The sequence below is a fragment of the Leptidea sinapis genome, chromosome 24 (assembly GCF_905404315.1).
Source record: "Leptidea sinapis chromosome 24, ilLepSina1.1, whole genome shotgun sequence".
NCBI classification, from domain to species: Eukaryota; Metazoa; Arthropoda; class Insecta; order Lepidoptera; family Pieridae; genus Leptidea; species Leptidea sinapis.
The window spans coordinates 6,279,557-6,298,289 of record NC_066288.1 but is presented as its reverse complement, the minus strand read 5'-3'; the positions used below and the strand labels follow the sequence as shown (position 1 = coordinate 6,298,289).

Below are 18,733 nucleotides of genomic sequence, written 5' to 3'. Positions count from 1 at the left end.
TACCAGAGTCGGAGAATCCCTCCCCGAGCATTCTCGCTCGGGCTGCCCCTCGTATTCTGGGGACGGCACAGTACCGCGCACATCTAAGGATAAACAGGGCAGCAACACCACGGCACCCCGCTCCACGCTTAATGTGGACTTCTGTAATATCAGGCGAATTCACTCCAATTTAAACGCCGTCCACCGCCACCTTGAGACGGCGCAGCCGACTACACATCCCGATGGTTACCAGGTCTCTGTCGACGCCCCTCTCGGAACGTCCGACCATTGCCTGGTCAGGAGTGCAGTGCCTATCCGACGCCAACGTCGCAGACCACCAGCGACCCGCCGCGTTTGGCACTACAAGTCAGCAGATTGGGATAGGATGCGTTCCTTTTTTGCATCCTACCCTTGGGGCAGGGTTTGTTTCGCTTCGGATGATCCTAGTGCCTGCGCCGTTGCAGTAGCCGATGTGATACTGCAGGGCATGGATATTTTTATACCAAGCTCTGTAGTACCGATCGGTGGCAGATCACAGCCCTGGTTCGATGCGTCAGTTAAAGCAGCATCTGACTGCAAGAAAAAGGCGTATCGAACTTGGGTTGCGGCGCTGGGCTCAAAGGATCCGAACTGCAAAGTTCTGAAGAGGAAATATAACCGTGCCTCCAGATTTTTTCAGTGGCAAATCGCCCGTGCGAAATCAAAGCACGTCGTCAAAATCGGCGAGCATCTTTCCAGTTACCCGACCGGAACACGCAAGTTCTGGTCGTTGTCGAAAGCTGCTCTTGGCAACTTCAACCAGCCGTCCATGCCGCCGTTGCACATGAGGAATGACACCCTGGCCCATACGGCAAAAGAGAAAGCCGATCTCCTTTTTGCCTCCAACTCGACTCTTGATGACAACGGAAAAACACCGCCGACCATCCCGCGGTGTTAGAGCTGGATGTACAGCTCCCACAGAAAACTGTTAGGCGAGCTCTGTTTTCGTTAGACGCCAGGAAGTCGAGCGGGCCGGATGGCATTTCTCCAATCGTGCTTAGAACGTGTGCCCCTGAGTTGACGCCGGTGCTAACGTGTTTATTCCGGCACTCTTATTCAAAAGGCGTAGTCCCTGATTCATGGAAGTCAGCCCTTGTCCATCCGATCCCAAAAAAAGGAGACAGTTCGGATCCGGCAAACTACAGGCCTATTCCTATAACTTCCCTACTTCCAAAATCATGGAGAGCATAATTAACCGCCAGCTCTTGGTATACCTTGAGGGTCACCAGTTGATCAACGACCGGCAGTACGGCTTTCGCCATGGTCGGTCGACTGGCGATCTTCTGGTATACCTAACACATAGATGGGCGGCGGCTATTGAAAGCAATGGGGAAGGCCTGGCAGTTAGCCTGGATATAGCGAAGGCCTTTGATCGTGTATGGCACAAGGCGCTCCTCGCAAAACTTCCATCATTTGGGCTTCCCGAGAGCTTATGCAAGTGGACCTCGAGCTTCCTCACTGGGCGCAGCATACAGGTCGTTGTCGACGGTTATTGCTCAAATCCCAAGCCCGTGATCGCTGGAGTGCCCCAAGGCTGTGTGCTATCTTCTACTCTGTTTCTTCTGCATATCGATGATATGTTGGACACCTCCAACATATATTGCTATGCAGACGACAGCACTGGTGATGCCGTATACACGGGCCATGCAGGTCTCTCTCGGGAAAATGTCTACCAGTGCCGGGAGAAACTTGTGTCTTCTATCGAGTCCTCTCTCTAGAAGGTCGCGGAATGGGGTAAGTTGAACCTTGTCCAATTTAACCCCCAGAAGACTCAAGTTTGCGCATTTACCACTAAAAAAACCCCATTTGCCGTATCACCGCTCTTCGAGAACACTTCCCTTAAAGCCTCGCCTAGTATCGGAATACTGGGTCTCGAAATCTCGAGCGATTGCCAATGCCGTGGCCATCTGGAGGGCAAAGCCAAATTGGCTTCAAAGAAACTGGGCGTCATAAATAGAGCACGGCAAAACTTTAAGCCGGCCCACATTCTAGCGCTCTACAAAGCGCAGGTTCGGCCTTACATGGAGTATTGCAGTCTCTGGTCTGGCGCACCCCAGTATCAGCTCGATTCATTTGACCGCCTGCAACGTAGAGCAGCTCGAATTTTCGGGGACCTAGCGCTCTGTGAACGGCTGGATCACTTGGCCTTGCGTAGAGACGTCGCTTCATTGTGTGTCTTCTACCACATTTATCACGGGGAGTGTTCCGAAGAGCTGTTCAACCTGATTCCTGCCGCCGAATTTCACCTGCGCACGACACGCCACAAGTTACGATATCATCTCCACCATCTGGATGTGTGGCGGTCCTCCACAGTGCGGTTTTCAAGGAGCTTTCTTCCTCGTACTACGAAGCTGTGGAATGAGCTTCCTTGTGCGGTGTTTCCGGGACGATTACGACATGGGTACCTTCAAGAAAAGCGCGTACACCTTCCTTAAAGGCCGGCAACGCTCTTGTGATTCCTCTGGTGTTGCAAGAGAGTGTTGGCGGCGGTGATCACTTAACACCAGGTGACCCGTACGCTCGTTTGTATTATCACCTCCTATTCCATAAGAAAAATAACTAATTTGTAAGTTATCTACATTATGACTTATACACAAATAATATAATACTTAGTTATTAATTCATAATATTCAATATAATTAAATAGCGTTTTTATAAATATCATTAAATTTTACTTATGGTGAGTGGAATATGATACAAATTTCCAAGTTCACGAATTAAATTCAGGGTGTCGAATTTAGGTGTCGTCCTGATAATTTTTTCCCGAATGCGCCAAAATAAGTATAACTTCGTATAATAAATAATGTATAAAAAATAAAACAAAGCACTTAAAAGAAAGTGAAGTAGAAAATGAAGTATCAGTTCTCGAAAACCATCCCACGGAATGTCAGACAAGGCGATATCACATCGCCAAGCTGTTCATCGCTGCGTTGGAAGATGTCTATAAGCTTCTAGACTAAATCGGGCTGAGCATCAATATCAACGGCGAATATATCACTCACCTTCAATTTGAAGACGATATCGTAATCATGGCAGACCATGGAAGACTGAGCCATATGCTCGATGGCCTCAAGGCTGCTTCCCAAGGAGTTAGGTCTCAAAATGAACATGGACAAGACAAAGATCATGTCTAATGCCCATGTCGCACCTACTCCCGTAACAGGTGGGAACTGTACTATCGAAATTATTGATGAGTACGTCTACCTTGGACAAATAATCCAAATGCTCAGGTCCAATTTCGGGAAAGATGTCACTCCTCGAATCCAACTCGGATTGACAGCATTCGGGAAGCTCCGCATAATCTTTTCGACCCAAATATCACAGTGTCTGAAGACGTAGGTTTTCAACCAGGGTGTGTGGCCAGTGATGACATAAGGTACGCAGACGTGGTCGCTCAGGGGGCAATGGAGAGGGCTTTGCTCGGAGTTTCCCTGCGAGATCGAATCAGAAATGAGGAGATCCGTAGGAGAACGAAAGCTACAGACATAGCCCAGGGCAGTAAAGTCCTCGAATGGCGACCACGTACCGAGTGTTGGTAGGCCCCCCACAAGATGGACCGACGATCTGGTCGACGTCAAGATCGCCGGAATAGGTTGGATGAGGGCAGCGCCGGAGCAATCGTCATGGTGATCTTTCGAGGAGACCAATTTTTATGGTTCAATATTAAATGAATAGGGCGTATTTCAGGGTAGTTTATTGTACATTCTATGTAAGTTTACTTCCTCTAAGGGTAGAAAAATGGGGGATGAAATTACTTTTTATTGCAACATTTAATATAACAGGTTACATATACTTGCCATGTTGGTCCCGTAACCGAAGTGTAGCCATCGGAGGCATATTGTTTCTTGTGTTTACAATTTATTTTTAATTTTTTTTTTAAATCGATCTTTTTACAATAACTAACAATAACTTTAAATATTTTACAAGCGTATATTGTGACTAAATTGTGATTGTCATTGAATCGCCACACTATTCGGAGACTGTATTGTGGAATCAAATAGAGCTATGATTTACAGTCCTGTGACTGAAAATGAAAATGATTTTTTACGTTAATTTATAAAATAATTTGTAGATAGGCAGATAACGTTTCCTTTACAAAAATAAGCGCTCAAAGCATCCACAAATAAACTACGTACGCGACGTAGAATATTATTACAAGCACTGTACTTAAATTAAATAGATCTCCAAGTCGGTAGACACAATACCAAATTGTATATCTCCAATGACAAAAAGAGGATGTTTTTTAATTTTTCCACCTTTAAAATTTGAAAACAAAATTTTATGAATGATGCGGGACTCGAACCCACGACCTCTTGCGTTTCGTGCGAGTGCTCTTCCATCTGAGCTAACCGTTCGGGTGACGTATCGTCATAAAATTTTGTATCCTTCGTTCAACTCTCAGGTTGTGGCTTCATCTACAGGATCTACTTTACAGTTGATAACCTGCTCAACCCCAGTATATGGATATTAGGAAAATGACTTGAGATGTCGCTCTTGAAAATCTAAACAATTTGTTATGTTTTAAAAGAATAAAGATAAACCCTCACTTCTAGGATTAATACACAAATGGTCATCTTTAGATGAGCTCATATTTTCTTAGCCAGTGCTCTGTTAAACATAAAATATATATCTTTATGATTCATAAATAACTCCAGTTCAAGCTCTTTACCTAATAATCCCTGTATGTTTTGGTGCATCAGGTTTGCAATTTTACAATTATTACTTATTCTGGTACTTGTTATATTACATTGTGCTTTTACACTGCTAGACGAGTCCCCTATTGTCTTATTGTTTAATTTTGTTTGGAAAATATTCCAAATATTTGCTTAAATTAGTACACTGCTCAAGACAAGCACGAGACCTTCCATCTTCAGTCTCAGATTGCAGAGATATATGATAGGTTTTTATTGTATTATTGTTCTAGTTCTGATGTCATTTTACAATTCTTTACTACGTTTCTTGCTTCCGTTCTCTTTTCGTCCGTGGCATATCAGTGGGTACCACAACGGTGCCTATTTCTACCGTGAAGCAGTAATGTGTAAACATTACTGTGTTTCGGGCTGAAGTGTTGAGCTAGTGAAATTACTGGGCAAATGAGACTTAACATCTTTTGTCTCGAGGTGACGAGCGCAATTGTAGTGCTGCTCAGAATTTTTGTGTTTTTCAAGAATCCTGAGCGGTACTGCTTTGTAATGGGCAAGGCGTATTAATTACCATCAGGTGAACGTCCTCCTCGTTCCATATTGTCATTAAAATAAAAATAAATATCAACTCAAATTAGTGGCCAATTATGACGTTCGATAAGTGACTGTAAAAAACCTATTTTAATGGCTTACTCGCATTAAAACCGTTTCTTTATGTAATTTGAATTTAAAAAACAATTGTACTTAAATTCGGCCGGAGTTTGTCTTGTATTTTGTTTGAGAAACATTGCCGTTAACGTGAGAGCAATACATAACTGACCGTGCTTCTATAACATATGAAAGTACATATAAAATATCAAGTTGTTCCGTAAACTCTCTTACATCTATAATTACAGCACAGTATCTGAACCATTAGAGAAAGCACGGCGTAAGTAATGATTATACTATACTGGCCTATATTTATACAATTACTAGCTGACCCAGCAAACATCGTATTGCCATATAACATATTTAAAAAAAATGCGTGCGTACAAAGTACACATGTCAGAAGTGAAACCAGCATTGTGCATGAACCTCTAAACTGCATATGAAGTCCTGGTACGTGTTGCTAGGATGACACTTGATTTTAACCGCTATGAAAGGTATTATCATCACAACTCCTGGTGTCTATGCAGTAATACGTCGTGCGCATGGCGTCAGAATATATTATTAAGGTATACTCGCGTCATATATAAGACAATCTCTTCTTCAACTATGATCGCCTGGTACCATAACACCGTATAATACTTCCTATCTCATTATCTTTCATGTTATTATGAATTTATGTGTCTGCTCTTTTAACTGTCGCTTTTTCGTTTCATCGACTTTAAAAACACAACGATGATAAAGAAGTTTTCACTTCCAAAATTCAATTATTAAAACTTTGGGGGTATAAAAAAGAGATGCAACCGATTCTCAGACCTACCAAATATATCGTACTACAATAATTATTGTATTCGATTACCATCTTGCAACCCTATACCGGTTTTGTGGATGGAACAGAATAATATTAAAATCGCGATTCAAATTACTTGTAGGCTGTAGAAGGGCGAAATTTGTTTATTAGTATGTATTTTTAATGCTTAATCATAGTAAAATAAAAATTAAAAATATTGTCGAAAATATAAAAAAAAAAATAGGGTGGACTACCTTAACTTTGGGGGATGAAAAATAGATAATCGATTCTCAGACCTACCCAATATGCACACAAAATTTCATGAGATTCGGTCAAGCCGTTTCGGAGGAGTTTAACTACAAACACCACGACACGAGAATTTTATATATTAGATTAAATTGTTGATCACTTATATTAATTACTAAACAGTTACTATACTTGCAACTTTATAAGGCGCAAATTCGGCCTCACATGGAGTACTGTTCTCACCTCTGGGCGGGTGCTCCCAGCTTCTTCCATTTGACCGCATACAACGACGAGCGGCTCGAATTATCCCCGATCAAGTCAGGCTTGATTCTTTGGTATTGCGTAGATACTCTCTGCATCTTCTACCGCATTTATCACGGGGAGTGCTCAGAGGAGCTGTTCGGGTTGATTCCAGCGGCCGAATTCCATCACCCGACATTACGTGCAAAGTACCATCCGCATCACGTTGACGTCTAGCATTTCACAACCACGCGTTTTGCAAGAAATTTCTTGCCTCACACAGCCACTTTGTGGAATCAATTACCGGCTGCAATTTTCCCGAACAGATACGACTTAGGGAACTTCAAGAAAAAAGCATACTCCTTACCTTACCATACCTTAAAGGCTGGAAACGCATTTCTTGACACCTGTTGTTGCGGATGTTCACAGGCGGTTGCCTCACTTCTCCCCATTCCGTGAGCATATTTCCCGTTTGCCCCCTCTTATTTAAAAAAAATCATGCAAAATATGTTGGTGCCTATTTGGTAGACGTTCACCTGACACTAAGACGCCCTGCTCAACGCAATAAGGTTCTGTTTGGGATTCCTGTCCCAAATACTCAACCGCGATGCCGGCCTTTAAGGAACGTGTACGCACTTTTTTGAAGGTACCCATTTCGTATCGTCCCGGAAACACCGAGCAAGCAAGCACATTCCACAGCTTTGTAGTACGTGGAGGAAAGTTCCTTGAAAACCGCACTGTGGAGGACCTCCTCACGTACATATAGTAGGGATGATATCCTAATTTATGGCGTGTCGCGCGAAGGTAGAATTCGTTGTCTGGAATCAGGTGATCTCTTCGGGACACTCCCTGAGATAAATGCGGTAGAAGACACGCAATGAAGCGACATCGCTATGCAACGCCAAGTGATCTAGCTGTTCACAGAGCACTGGGTCTCCAACAATTGAAACTGCTCTGCGTTGCACGCGGACAAATAGATCGAGCTGATACTGAAGTGCGCCAGACCAGAGATAACAGCAATATTCCATATCTATTATGTGGTTGTACTGCACTTTGTACAGTGCTAGAATGTGGGCCGGCTTGAAGTATTGCTGTGCTCTATTTATGACGCCCAATTTGGTTTTGCCCTCTAGATGACCGCGGAATTGGCGTGGCGAAATAGCTCGTGTTCTCATTAAATAAGCATAGCGCTCGGGAACTCTTAAAAATTTTGGGATATAATATGCTCTATGCCATTTTCTGTACTTCTAACGACGTCCAAAATTTCATGATGATCGTTTGAGTAGTTAATACGTGAAAGCGTAACACATAAACAACCAAACTCATATTCACTTTTATAATATTAGTTATTATTATTGACACACAACACAATATACGGACGCGGAATTGCATTGTTTTGATGATATAGCGGACGAGGACAGATTACTAACATACATTTCCCGTTTTGTTAATTTAGCTAGCTTTAGCCCGCTGACTTTGTCCATGCGAATATCGAGGGGTTGCTATTTTGAGATATCGAAATATACAGCTGAATTTCTTTCACCTCTTCTTTTAATGTCTGATTCATCAAAACATTTCCAAAAAATTGGATATGCAATAAAATCCTGAATAAAGTAATTAATTATACTTGAATGAATAAAGTCATTAAATACATCTCTTATTTTATAAGGCTGGCAACAATCGTGTTATTCCTCTAGTGTTGCAAAAGATAGTTATCGGTAGCCCCTTACAATCGCTGACCCTTTAGCCCAACTATTCCTATAGAAATAGTAAGCCTTAGGGCTTACTACTTCTATATTGCCAGCAAAAAAAGCGGGATACGTTATACGTCCGAATAAACCAATCGTAAGCAAAATGTCTATTTGTAAACATTTTGCATATTCTTGGTTTATTATCTGTAACTTTATACCAAGTTTATTTGTAAGGTCGTTATGATATAATTTGCATATCAATTATCCAATATCATATTTCGTCAAAATATTCAATATGGCTATTAAAACAAAAAAACCAACCAAACGACAATGTCAAGCCAAGGTTAGTAATATGAAACACAATTACTTTTTTATTAAAATTCATAAAATAATTACATTTAGGTACCATATAATAATAATATGCATTTATCTGTAATTTTCCAATTCTTGTGTGCCTTTTTGAGTGTAACAGGCCCGTCTCACTCCCCGTATAGGTATCGAAATGGTATGTATGTGCGGCGGTCTTTACATACCTATTTTTACTATAGAAAAAACTGAACTATTTTTATAAGATGACCTTATACTAGGTAGGTACAGTTTTAGGTATAGAAGTCAACGCTAATCGTCAGAAGAGTTGAGAGTTACGCGATAGAAAGAGAGGCAACTTCTAGGTGAGTAAAAATGTGGGTTAATAGCGCCGTGCGATCTGAATTACACCTTATTGTTATTTCCTTAATTGATTTTGTAAAGTGAGACTTCCGTACTTGTACTATTAAATATTCTTTGGTGTAAGTTCCGCCAAGTTTCGCCTTCAATTCGATTCCACAGACTGGGAATGAAGCGAACGCCCTCAGGCTCTTCAATGATAAATGTTTATTGTATTAATACATTGCTATGACTACATAAAATTAAAACTATCATTACGTGGAAGCGTACCTAGAATACTGGCAGCGTTTCCGCGTTGGATAGCAAGGCTGATCCGTTGAGCGAGATAACTACCAGCGCTTGGGTTTCCAGTAGTCTTATTGAGACGAAAAGATAGTATTTTGAACATTCTCGCGTAATATTATTACATTGTAATTCATATTTTTATAAAAAAAAAAAGCTCGCTGAGTTTCTTGGGCCCGTTCTTTTCAGGTCTGAGCCAGTCTATTTTGAATGGGTGGTGTATTTGACGTACAATAAGTGATTTGGAATACTATTTTGAATAAAAATATTTGAATTTGAATTTGAAAAATTCGACACGCGGGAATGTGACTTTCTGGGAGAAGTCTGAGTCTCGTGCCAGAATTTGGCGACTCAACATCTCCTGAGGACGCCTCGTGTAGAGGCGAAAAACGTCTCGAATTAATAAAAGACGAATGTTTGCGGAACTTACACTCAAGAAGGCTCACAAAATTTGGATAATAAATGGATTTTCGCAAAATAACGCCTAGTTCAATAAATATGTAACTCTGGTAGATTACGCTCTTACTCATCGTTCTCCTTCAGTTGACTCGAGTGGACGTTACCCGAACGAGCGTTATATAACCAAGCATGATGGATGAGTCTCATTCAATATCCTGCTGCATTGCCCCGTGTACGTAGTAAATTACGCAGTCGTCCCAGTTATAACATCAATACCTTCCGAGGTGTAGTTGATTAAAAAAGATGTAAATATGTCTTATATAGCGCAAATGTTTATTGATAAAAACTAGTCTAACAGCTTGTAGGACATTATAATAACAAATTAAAATGATGATGTTATATTGCTAACATTATTACCTACATCTTTGATCCGGTTTGGTCTGATATCAGATATAATTTACATTATAATATGTATTTGGACTATATTGCTAAAACGGAGATGATTCTAGAAACATTTTTCTGATTCTGACCAGAATTTAGATCGCGAAATCAATTGCATAGTAGGGGAACCTGTTGTACCTAATTTTTGACGATTTAAGAACTTTATTTCTCAGAAGAATATTACAATATTCACTTATAGAGAGAATATATTCTTATTACTATATAATAGAGCCGTGAGAATATAACAATATCTATAATATGTCGATTATTTTTTCTTCTTTAACTATAAATATTAACAAAGTAAGTAAAGTGGAAGAAAAAAACAGTAAATACACACTAGATGAAACACTTCAAAAGAAATAACTATACAAATTATAATCTAAAGAACATTTATAAAAAAGTTACCTACACTGAATGAATATTATCAACTAAAGACATAATACTGAATACAATAATACAAGAACTACCTAGTGAATTGCGCGATCGAGCGGCGAATTTTTTTTATTTGACGACCTGGAGCCCCATTACCAAAATCGAAATACGATGTTTCGGTTGACGGATCGTACATATATCCCTATGAGGAAAGTGTTTCGGATCCGAAGATCGATACGAAGTTCGCGATTAGACATTTTGTCTTTCGTTTACCTTATTCCCAAATTCAATTGACATTTACTTTTTATGGTTATGCCTATGGTTCCGAAACGAAATCCATCCGCACTATTCGGATCCGAAGTACTTTGGTAATAGGATTTAATTCGAAGTTCGACTATCTTTCGTTTCGGACCGAAACTACGGCTTTCGATTTTGGTAATAGACCTCCTGTACCTACTCAAACAATTTTTTGCATATTTTGAAAGGTCAATTATTTGAGTATTCACCACCAACGTATGAAAAATTTATATTTGTGTTCTAATAATTAAAACGAAAAAAGGGATTTATGGCCAAGGTGCAACATACCCTTTGTACCTATGCCAGTACTGTGGTGTACCTAGGAATGGGGGTTATTTATGGAAAATATAACTATTCTTAACTAAAACCTCGTTTCAATAACGCCATATTTAACAAAAAATAAGTCATAAATTCTGAACAAAATCAAAATGATATTCAAAATTTCTTTTTTCTATTGAGATAAAGCTCTTATATTTTAATCGGAATATTATATAACGTGAACGTGAAATAATTTAAAAAAGCTATTGCATAGCATTTTTTATCAGCTTATGCAATTATTATTATTTATTTTATTTATGCAGTATTTTTTTGATAAAATTAATTTAAAAAAAAAGCAAACGGGAAGTGAGTAAAATTTTACTTGCAAGATTTGATTACAGACAGACAACGGGACAGGTGAAACTAAATAAAAATGCTTATCATAATAGTAAAAATTAAAAAAACGTGATAAGAAACTAAAGAAATTAAAAAATAATAAAAAAAAAATCAAGACGTACCCCAGGCTCGAACCTGGGACCTTCTGCACAAAAAGCATACGTGTAACCGCTGTTCCACGGCAACTGTAATGACTGTGGCGAAATATCTATATAGATCTAGTAAGTAAGTGTTAGGTTATTTTCGTTACGGAATTTCTGGATTCGGTCTCCACGCTCAAGGCCCGCGATAGAAGCTATGCAATAGCTTAAAAAATAGTTATAGCTGTACAACATCTAAATGTACCTTGGCTGCTGACCAAGGTACAATTGATTGACAGACCAAAGTACAACACTACTCCAACTTCAACAAAACTGTGGATTTCAAATAATTTGGGCTTACTTATCTCGTAACTTTAAGATTGTTCTAATAATAGTTATAGAAAAGAACCAATGGCATATAAAAACTCAGTGACTATTATAAAACGTTGAAAATTATCAGACTTCACAGCTTATAAATATTAACATTTTGCCCCAAAAAACTTTTTAACGTCGATAACACCAAACACCAGCTTAATGGCGGTAAGTGACTACTTTCAAATTGAATAGTCAGTAGTGATGTACTGAATACACTATATAATAGAATGTAACATCGCGGGAATTTTTGAAAGCAGCCTTAGCCTAGGTACATGTCGGCGTTAAACCAGGGTTTCCTTGAATTGTCCATCATGAAGAAATACAACACTAAGAGACAGACAGTTTATTGAAGCACAACTGCTAGTATAGATATGAACCGTCTTTACATAAAACAACCGCTTTTATAGCTTCCGTACAATAGATGAAACAGAGTAGATACAACTTCTTTTAAAACACAAATAAAATAAGGTATTGTAAAATAAGTTCATTTAATTTGAACAAACACTACGAAGTAAGAAAATGGCGCTGCAAGCAAGTTTCGAAATACAATTAAGAAAGACTTATTGCGTAAAATAATAAAGTTTGATACAGAATAACGAAACTAATTCGAATACAAATTAATTTGAACATTTACACATTCAATTAAATATTTTAACAATAAATGAAACATCAAACATCTTGCAACAATTCAAACAGTCAAAACAGTTTCTATTAAATTAGTTAGACCTTATTAAATAACAGTTTTATGTTTACAAATAGCTATTTGTATTTAAATCTTATATATTTCAGATATATCTATAATAATATATTCATTTTAACGATAAACTAAAACATAATTATCAATAGTTGCAAACAATTGACGGTAGGTGGCGATTTGTGCCCATATACACATAGTGCCAAGGTACAACAGGTTCCCCCATATATTATATATGACAGGGCAAGACTGTTCTCATGGTCATGACTCATGATGATCATGATCTTCGTGGATGTACTGTGAATGCAGCAAGTAAACAAACACAGTCTTACAAACACTCGGTATTATTATTAGCAACAAAAGTGACAATCGTAATAGTAGGTACACTTCACAAAGCCTTATGACAATGTAATAGGGACGTGATGTTCCTGGAATGCGCGTGTGACATAACCGCCTCGCTCGATAGCTCTTTTCTGACTACCTAGTACCTGCTCGGCGCTCGCCCGGCACCCGCTTTGGCCCGCACTCACGCCGCATGCCAATAACACCTGAGCTAAGATGAATACGAAATTAATACACGAGTTCGTCGCTAAGAAGTTTTAACTTTTATGATAACAAACTTCAATATGTTACTCGAGCCTCATTCCTCCAATTCTAAAAATATATATTAAAGTATTATTCGATGAACCAACCTCGATAGTAATAAATTCTCCAGGTGACATGTTTCTTATTTTTTTATCTTTCCAGGAAGAAAACATAGCACTAAGACTGATTAAACAACACGCAGAAGTAGAAGAACCTGAAAGTAGTCCTGCATCTGAGGAATACGGCACCGGGAGTACTGGGAGATACTTCGATGAGGGGGGATATATAGCTGGCGGGGCGAAGGACATTGATCCGTATGTTCGGAACAGATTCAACCAGGCCGCATCTGATGCACTCCCCAGCAATAGAGCAATCCCTGATACTAGAAATGCCATGTAGGTATATAAACTAAACTTTTTTATGCACCAAAAAAAGGGATAAATTGTCGGTTAGCAAAAAAACAAGAAGAATTCGCCCAAAATAGCCGCAAATTAAATCGAAATAGAACAGCTATGGTAGTCCTTTCGACTACATTACCTTGTTGATCAAAAGCTATTCATATTCAAACATTTCCTAAAGAAATAGTTTTAATTAGAATTGCGTTTGCTTACCAGGCATGCATAAACGGACAGGAGATACGCGGGGTTCGAGCGGGTCGTCACTAGTAATATATCTGCTTCATGCAACTTCAAAAAATTAAAACCTTACACTTTATAATATGAGTACAGAAAAGTTATAAGTCTGTTGTGATATTCTAGGTGTCGATTGAAGAAATATGGAGAGGACCTCCCACAGACTAGTGTCATTATTACATTCCACAACGAAGCGAGGTCGACACTCCTGCGCACAATTGTCAGGTAATATTTCATTAAATTTATTCGAAGCTTGTTTTAACAGCTCAACTAAATACTATGAACAAATTCTTCGCTTCAATTAGATACCGCACTAGCTAAGAACAATAGCTTTTTTATTACGGCAACTTGTGTGCGTGGCATCTTGACACTCAATGGTATCTTTCAAATTTTGTAACATACGTTTCGTGTTATTTCACATTGAAATTAATATCACACATATTTAACAAAGTTAATTAGTTGATTAATGGTTTTGTCGTGACGATACGATAAGGGTAAGTAACAGAAAGCAGTGGTGGTAGCAGTTGGCAACGGTGATCACCTACCATCAGATGACCCATACACTCGTTTGTCCTTCTAATCGACCAGTGGGAGGCGACCACAACGGCGCCTATTTCTGCCGTGAAGCAGTAATGTATAAATATTACTGTGTTTCGGTCTGAAGGGCGCCGTAGTTAGTGAAATTACTGGCCAAATGAGACTTAACATTTTATGTCTCAAGGTGACAGCTCAGGATTTTTGGGTTTTTCAACAACCATGAGCGGCTCTGCATTGTAACAATTACCATCTGCTGAACGTCCTGCTCGTCTCGTCCCTTATTTTCATACTAAAAAATAAACAAAAAAGAATGTAAACGATAACCTATACTATAAAACGCTATAAATCGCGTGCAACCTATAGCAATTAACACGCCGGTCATTTGATGTGAGTTATTGCCGCGTAATCTAGATTCACATTGTAACAACTGTAGATAGAGCTCATATTAAATGTTGCACCTACTAATAAATACTTCAAAATAACTTCTGCCCACATGACACTCAACTGATCATTACAAAATTTCATCATTCGCGATCTAAACTAAAAGATTTGGAGTTCATGCCAACCAGTGGAAGGCTCCTTTGCACAGGATGCCGGCTAGATTATAGATACCACAACCGCGCTAATTTCTGCCGTGGAGCGGTAATGTGTAAACATTACTGTGTTTCGGTCGGAAGGACGCCGTAGCTAGTGAAATTACTGGGCAAATGATAATTTAATCAAAATGGCAAATAAAACAAGCGCAATTATTGTATTGCCATTCAGAGTTTTTGGGTTTTTCAAAAATCCTGAGCGGCACTGCATTGTAATGGTCATTGCGTATCAATTACCATTAGCTAAACCATCCGCCCGCCTTGTCCCTTATTATCATAAAAAAGCATCTCTTATACTGCAGCTGAACTTTTCATTAAACTATTTCATTTCTAGCGTCCTGAATCGCAGTCCAGAGCATCTCATTAAGGAAATTATCCTCGTTGACGACTTCAGTGATAACCGTACGTATTCGAACCTTACTTATGATTCCATATTATGTTGAAAGATAATGGTGGCGCGGAATATATATGTATTTATATTATTTTGTGTATTTCCTACTACACTTATCTTCTATATCGCTTTTATGTACCTAAAATTATTCTTCTCCCCAAAAGCAGCGTACATGGCCACAGAGATGGCGCTAGTGTGCGCAAAGCCTTCAAATTTACTAATTACGGGAGGTGAATCGAAGGGCGGACATTATTTCTTCCAAAGTATTTCACTTTATAACTAATTAATTAGTTAGTTAGCCGATGTGTGTATACAGAATCATAATGTTAGTTGGAGATCAGCTGGAGAGAGAACGACCTCATCGAATAAGGTAGGTACGTTGCCTTCATTCCGTCATATATCCTGATTTAGGTTTTACCTAATTATAATTTTGAATCAGCCAATACAGTTCACATATTCCGCGCCACCAGATTCTATTTATAGTTGAAAAATATAGTGTTAATTGCCATTCAAAACATACATTTAAATTCACACAACAATCATATCTCTGAAATCTGAACAGTATGAATCTAAAATATATTAAATTTATTTAGAATATTTCCTTTACACAAGCGTCTATGACTTTATTACATACGGCTTTCATATTCATAGATCGCATTGCACTAATCCATAATACCCTACGCGAATAAAATATAACGCAGGACTTATTCGGTCAACTTGAATATTATTATTATATTTGAACTTAGATATTACACCAGTGAGGGGCTCCTTTGCACAGGATGCCGGCTAGATTATGGGTACCACAACGACGCCTATGTCAGCCCTGAAGCAGTACTGTGTAAACATTATTATGATTCGGTCTAAAGGCGCTGTAGTTAAATGAAATTACTGGGCAAATGAGACTGAACATCTTATGCCTCAAGGTGACGAGCACAATTGTCATACCGCTTAGAAGTTTTGGTATTTTCAAGAATCCTGAGCGGCACTGCATTATATGGGCATATCAATTACCATCAGCTGAACGTCTTACTCTTAAACTTACCCTAAATATTTCAAATATTTTATATAACTGTGATTTATTCGTATAAGCAACCGGTAGTCGTATGTACTGTTTTTTTTTTCTGTTTTGGACCTGGCAAATGCAATTAATTGTTCATTCTAAAAAGTCTACGCTTCTCCGGAATTTTCTGAGCATTTTAATTAAATCGACATTGTACTTAACAATTTCAACAAATTAAATTCAAAATGTCAGCCGCATTTCACACCCTTTCTTGGATTTGAGAGTGTGACAATAATCACACAAGTAATTCACCTCGTTCAATTACAAATTACGAGATACATAAAAAGCAATTGTTTAATCGAAACAGTTGTGCTAAAAAGCCTGTATAATAAAGCTGGTTTGAAAATCAAAAGTTTCGCAAGTCATTGTAAGAGAATGAAACTCATTTTAAAACAATGGTTGAGAATAGTGCCCGATCTAGCCATTGCCAGACATTGTAGTTACATTTCAAAACATCGCTATCTATTATGACGATATGGCCGTTCACACGATTTGGCTAATATTATTCGATTCACAAAAACTAAATGAAGTTTCATGACACGTTTCTTAATCCTCAGAGACCTATCTTACAGGTTTTAACTTGTGGTTAGTTAGTTCAATTGTATTTGTGGGTCAAATCTTGCACCTGAAATTGGAATATGTTATCATAAAAGGCTTAATATAGTATAGCAGATTATACAGGATGGTTTTTTGAGAAGGTCGTTGATGGCCAAGTCGGAAATTATGAGACTAAAGGAAAGTTATGTAGGTAAGTTGTCAGCCCTTGATTTATTAGAAAAGTAAATAGAAAAAAAAATACAAATTGCTTTAGACATCTCACTTTTCTTTAGTAATAAGTTGCTCTAAATGGTTTCCGTTGACTCTTATGCATAAGTTTATACGTCTCTCTAGTGACCTTACTCCATTTGATACCATGACAGGATTTATCCTTGATAGAATATCAATAAAAATAGTAAGATTTCTAACAAAAAGTTTGAATAGGAAGTCAGTTTTCGTCCGTGTAAAAACAGAAAATTACGTCATTCCTTTCATTTCTAGTAATACATTTCTTTGCAAAGAATGATTATCTTTGAAATTAATTCGGTTCGATTTCCGTCAAAAGTTCAAGAAATTTTAAAATACTAACTATGCTGTTATTGGTTTCTCATATATGGAGACAGATTCACGACTTTCCCCTAAGTCTCGTCGTTTCCGACTTAGCCATCACCGCCCAACTCAAAAAACCTTTACCTTCAGAAAATGTTATGTTTTTGTCATTTCCTATGCTAAATAAATACAAAGGTATTTCTATTCTTTTCTATCCTCAACCGATAAGACTGATATTTTACATGCATGTTTGCTTTGTATGACATTGCATATTTATGACAACCATGACCTTATTCCACATCCAGGATCACCTCCAAACAAAATCAAAGAAAAATGAGACATCTCCTCTCCTCTCCGCTTGATAAATTTTCACCGAAGCTAAGCGGAGAGGAGATGTTGAAATAACGATATCTTATTTGTTATCAAAATACATCTTATCTACTCTCCTCTTTGATGGAACGGAAAGGAACTCTACATCGATCAACAGTGCGAATACGCGAAAATGTACGTTTCTTTTATGGAACAGGAGTTCAAATGAGCTATATATGACCTCATGGCATATTGTCGCCACGGCCTTTACTCTCTTGTAACACCAGAGGAACCACAAGAGATACTTCTACCTTGAAGACCTATATAGCCGAATGACCCTGACTACTAACCTAGCGGTCCCGGGTTCGAATCCCGGTATGTGCAATCATTTATATGATGAATATGGATGTTTGTTTCCGAGTCATGGATGTTTATATGTATTTATGTATATTTAAGTAAGCATATTGTATTAAATATATCGTTGTCTTGTTCCCATAGTACAGGCTATGCCTAGTTTGGGGCAAAATAATTTGTGGAAAAGTGTGTCAATATTATTATTATTACCTTATAAGCCAGCCGATGCTTCAAACGTATTTAATGTACATATTTAATTATGGACACCGATTTTCATTTATGCTAGGGCTCAAGGTTTGCACCTCACGAGGTAAATCCTCAACGATTTGCATTACACTCGTTTATAACGATCACATAATATGATATGGGTTTCTAATGAAAGAAATACTTACAAAAAATAATATTACAATAATAACTTAAATTCAATATTGAAAATTTAAAAGCTTTAACTCATTGGGTGCTGAAACACAACAAATGGTGCTGAAGCAAATTGAAATGGAATATTAAATAATACACTTTTAAATGATTATGATAATTGTGACAAAGTTACGATTACACGCGTTTTAATCGTTTTTACAGATCTCGTTTTCAGTTCCCAGTTCAGACCTTTGGGTCTTGAAACGTCGCTCGCGGTTAACTAAAATAAAAATAAA

The 18,733-nt window shown here is 38.3% G+C and overlaps 1 protein-coding gene across 1 annotated transcript in view; it reads left to right on the top strand.

Moving 5' to 3' along the window:
• Positions 1-18,733, top strand: part of LOC126971618 (polypeptide N-acetylgalactosaminyltransferase 2-like) — an 86,694-nt gene that overhangs the window by 46,864 nt on the left and 21,097 nt on the right. Inside the window, exons 2-4 of the mRNA XM_050817976.1 lie at positions 13,281-13,513; positions 13,877-13,975; positions 15,215-15,282. Coding sequence (XP_050673933.1) covers positions 13,281-13,513; positions 13,877-13,975; positions 15,215-15,282 — 400 coding nt within the window. The remainder of the gene's footprint in view (positions 1-13,280; positions 13,514-13,876; positions 13,976-15,214; positions 15,283-18,733) is intronic.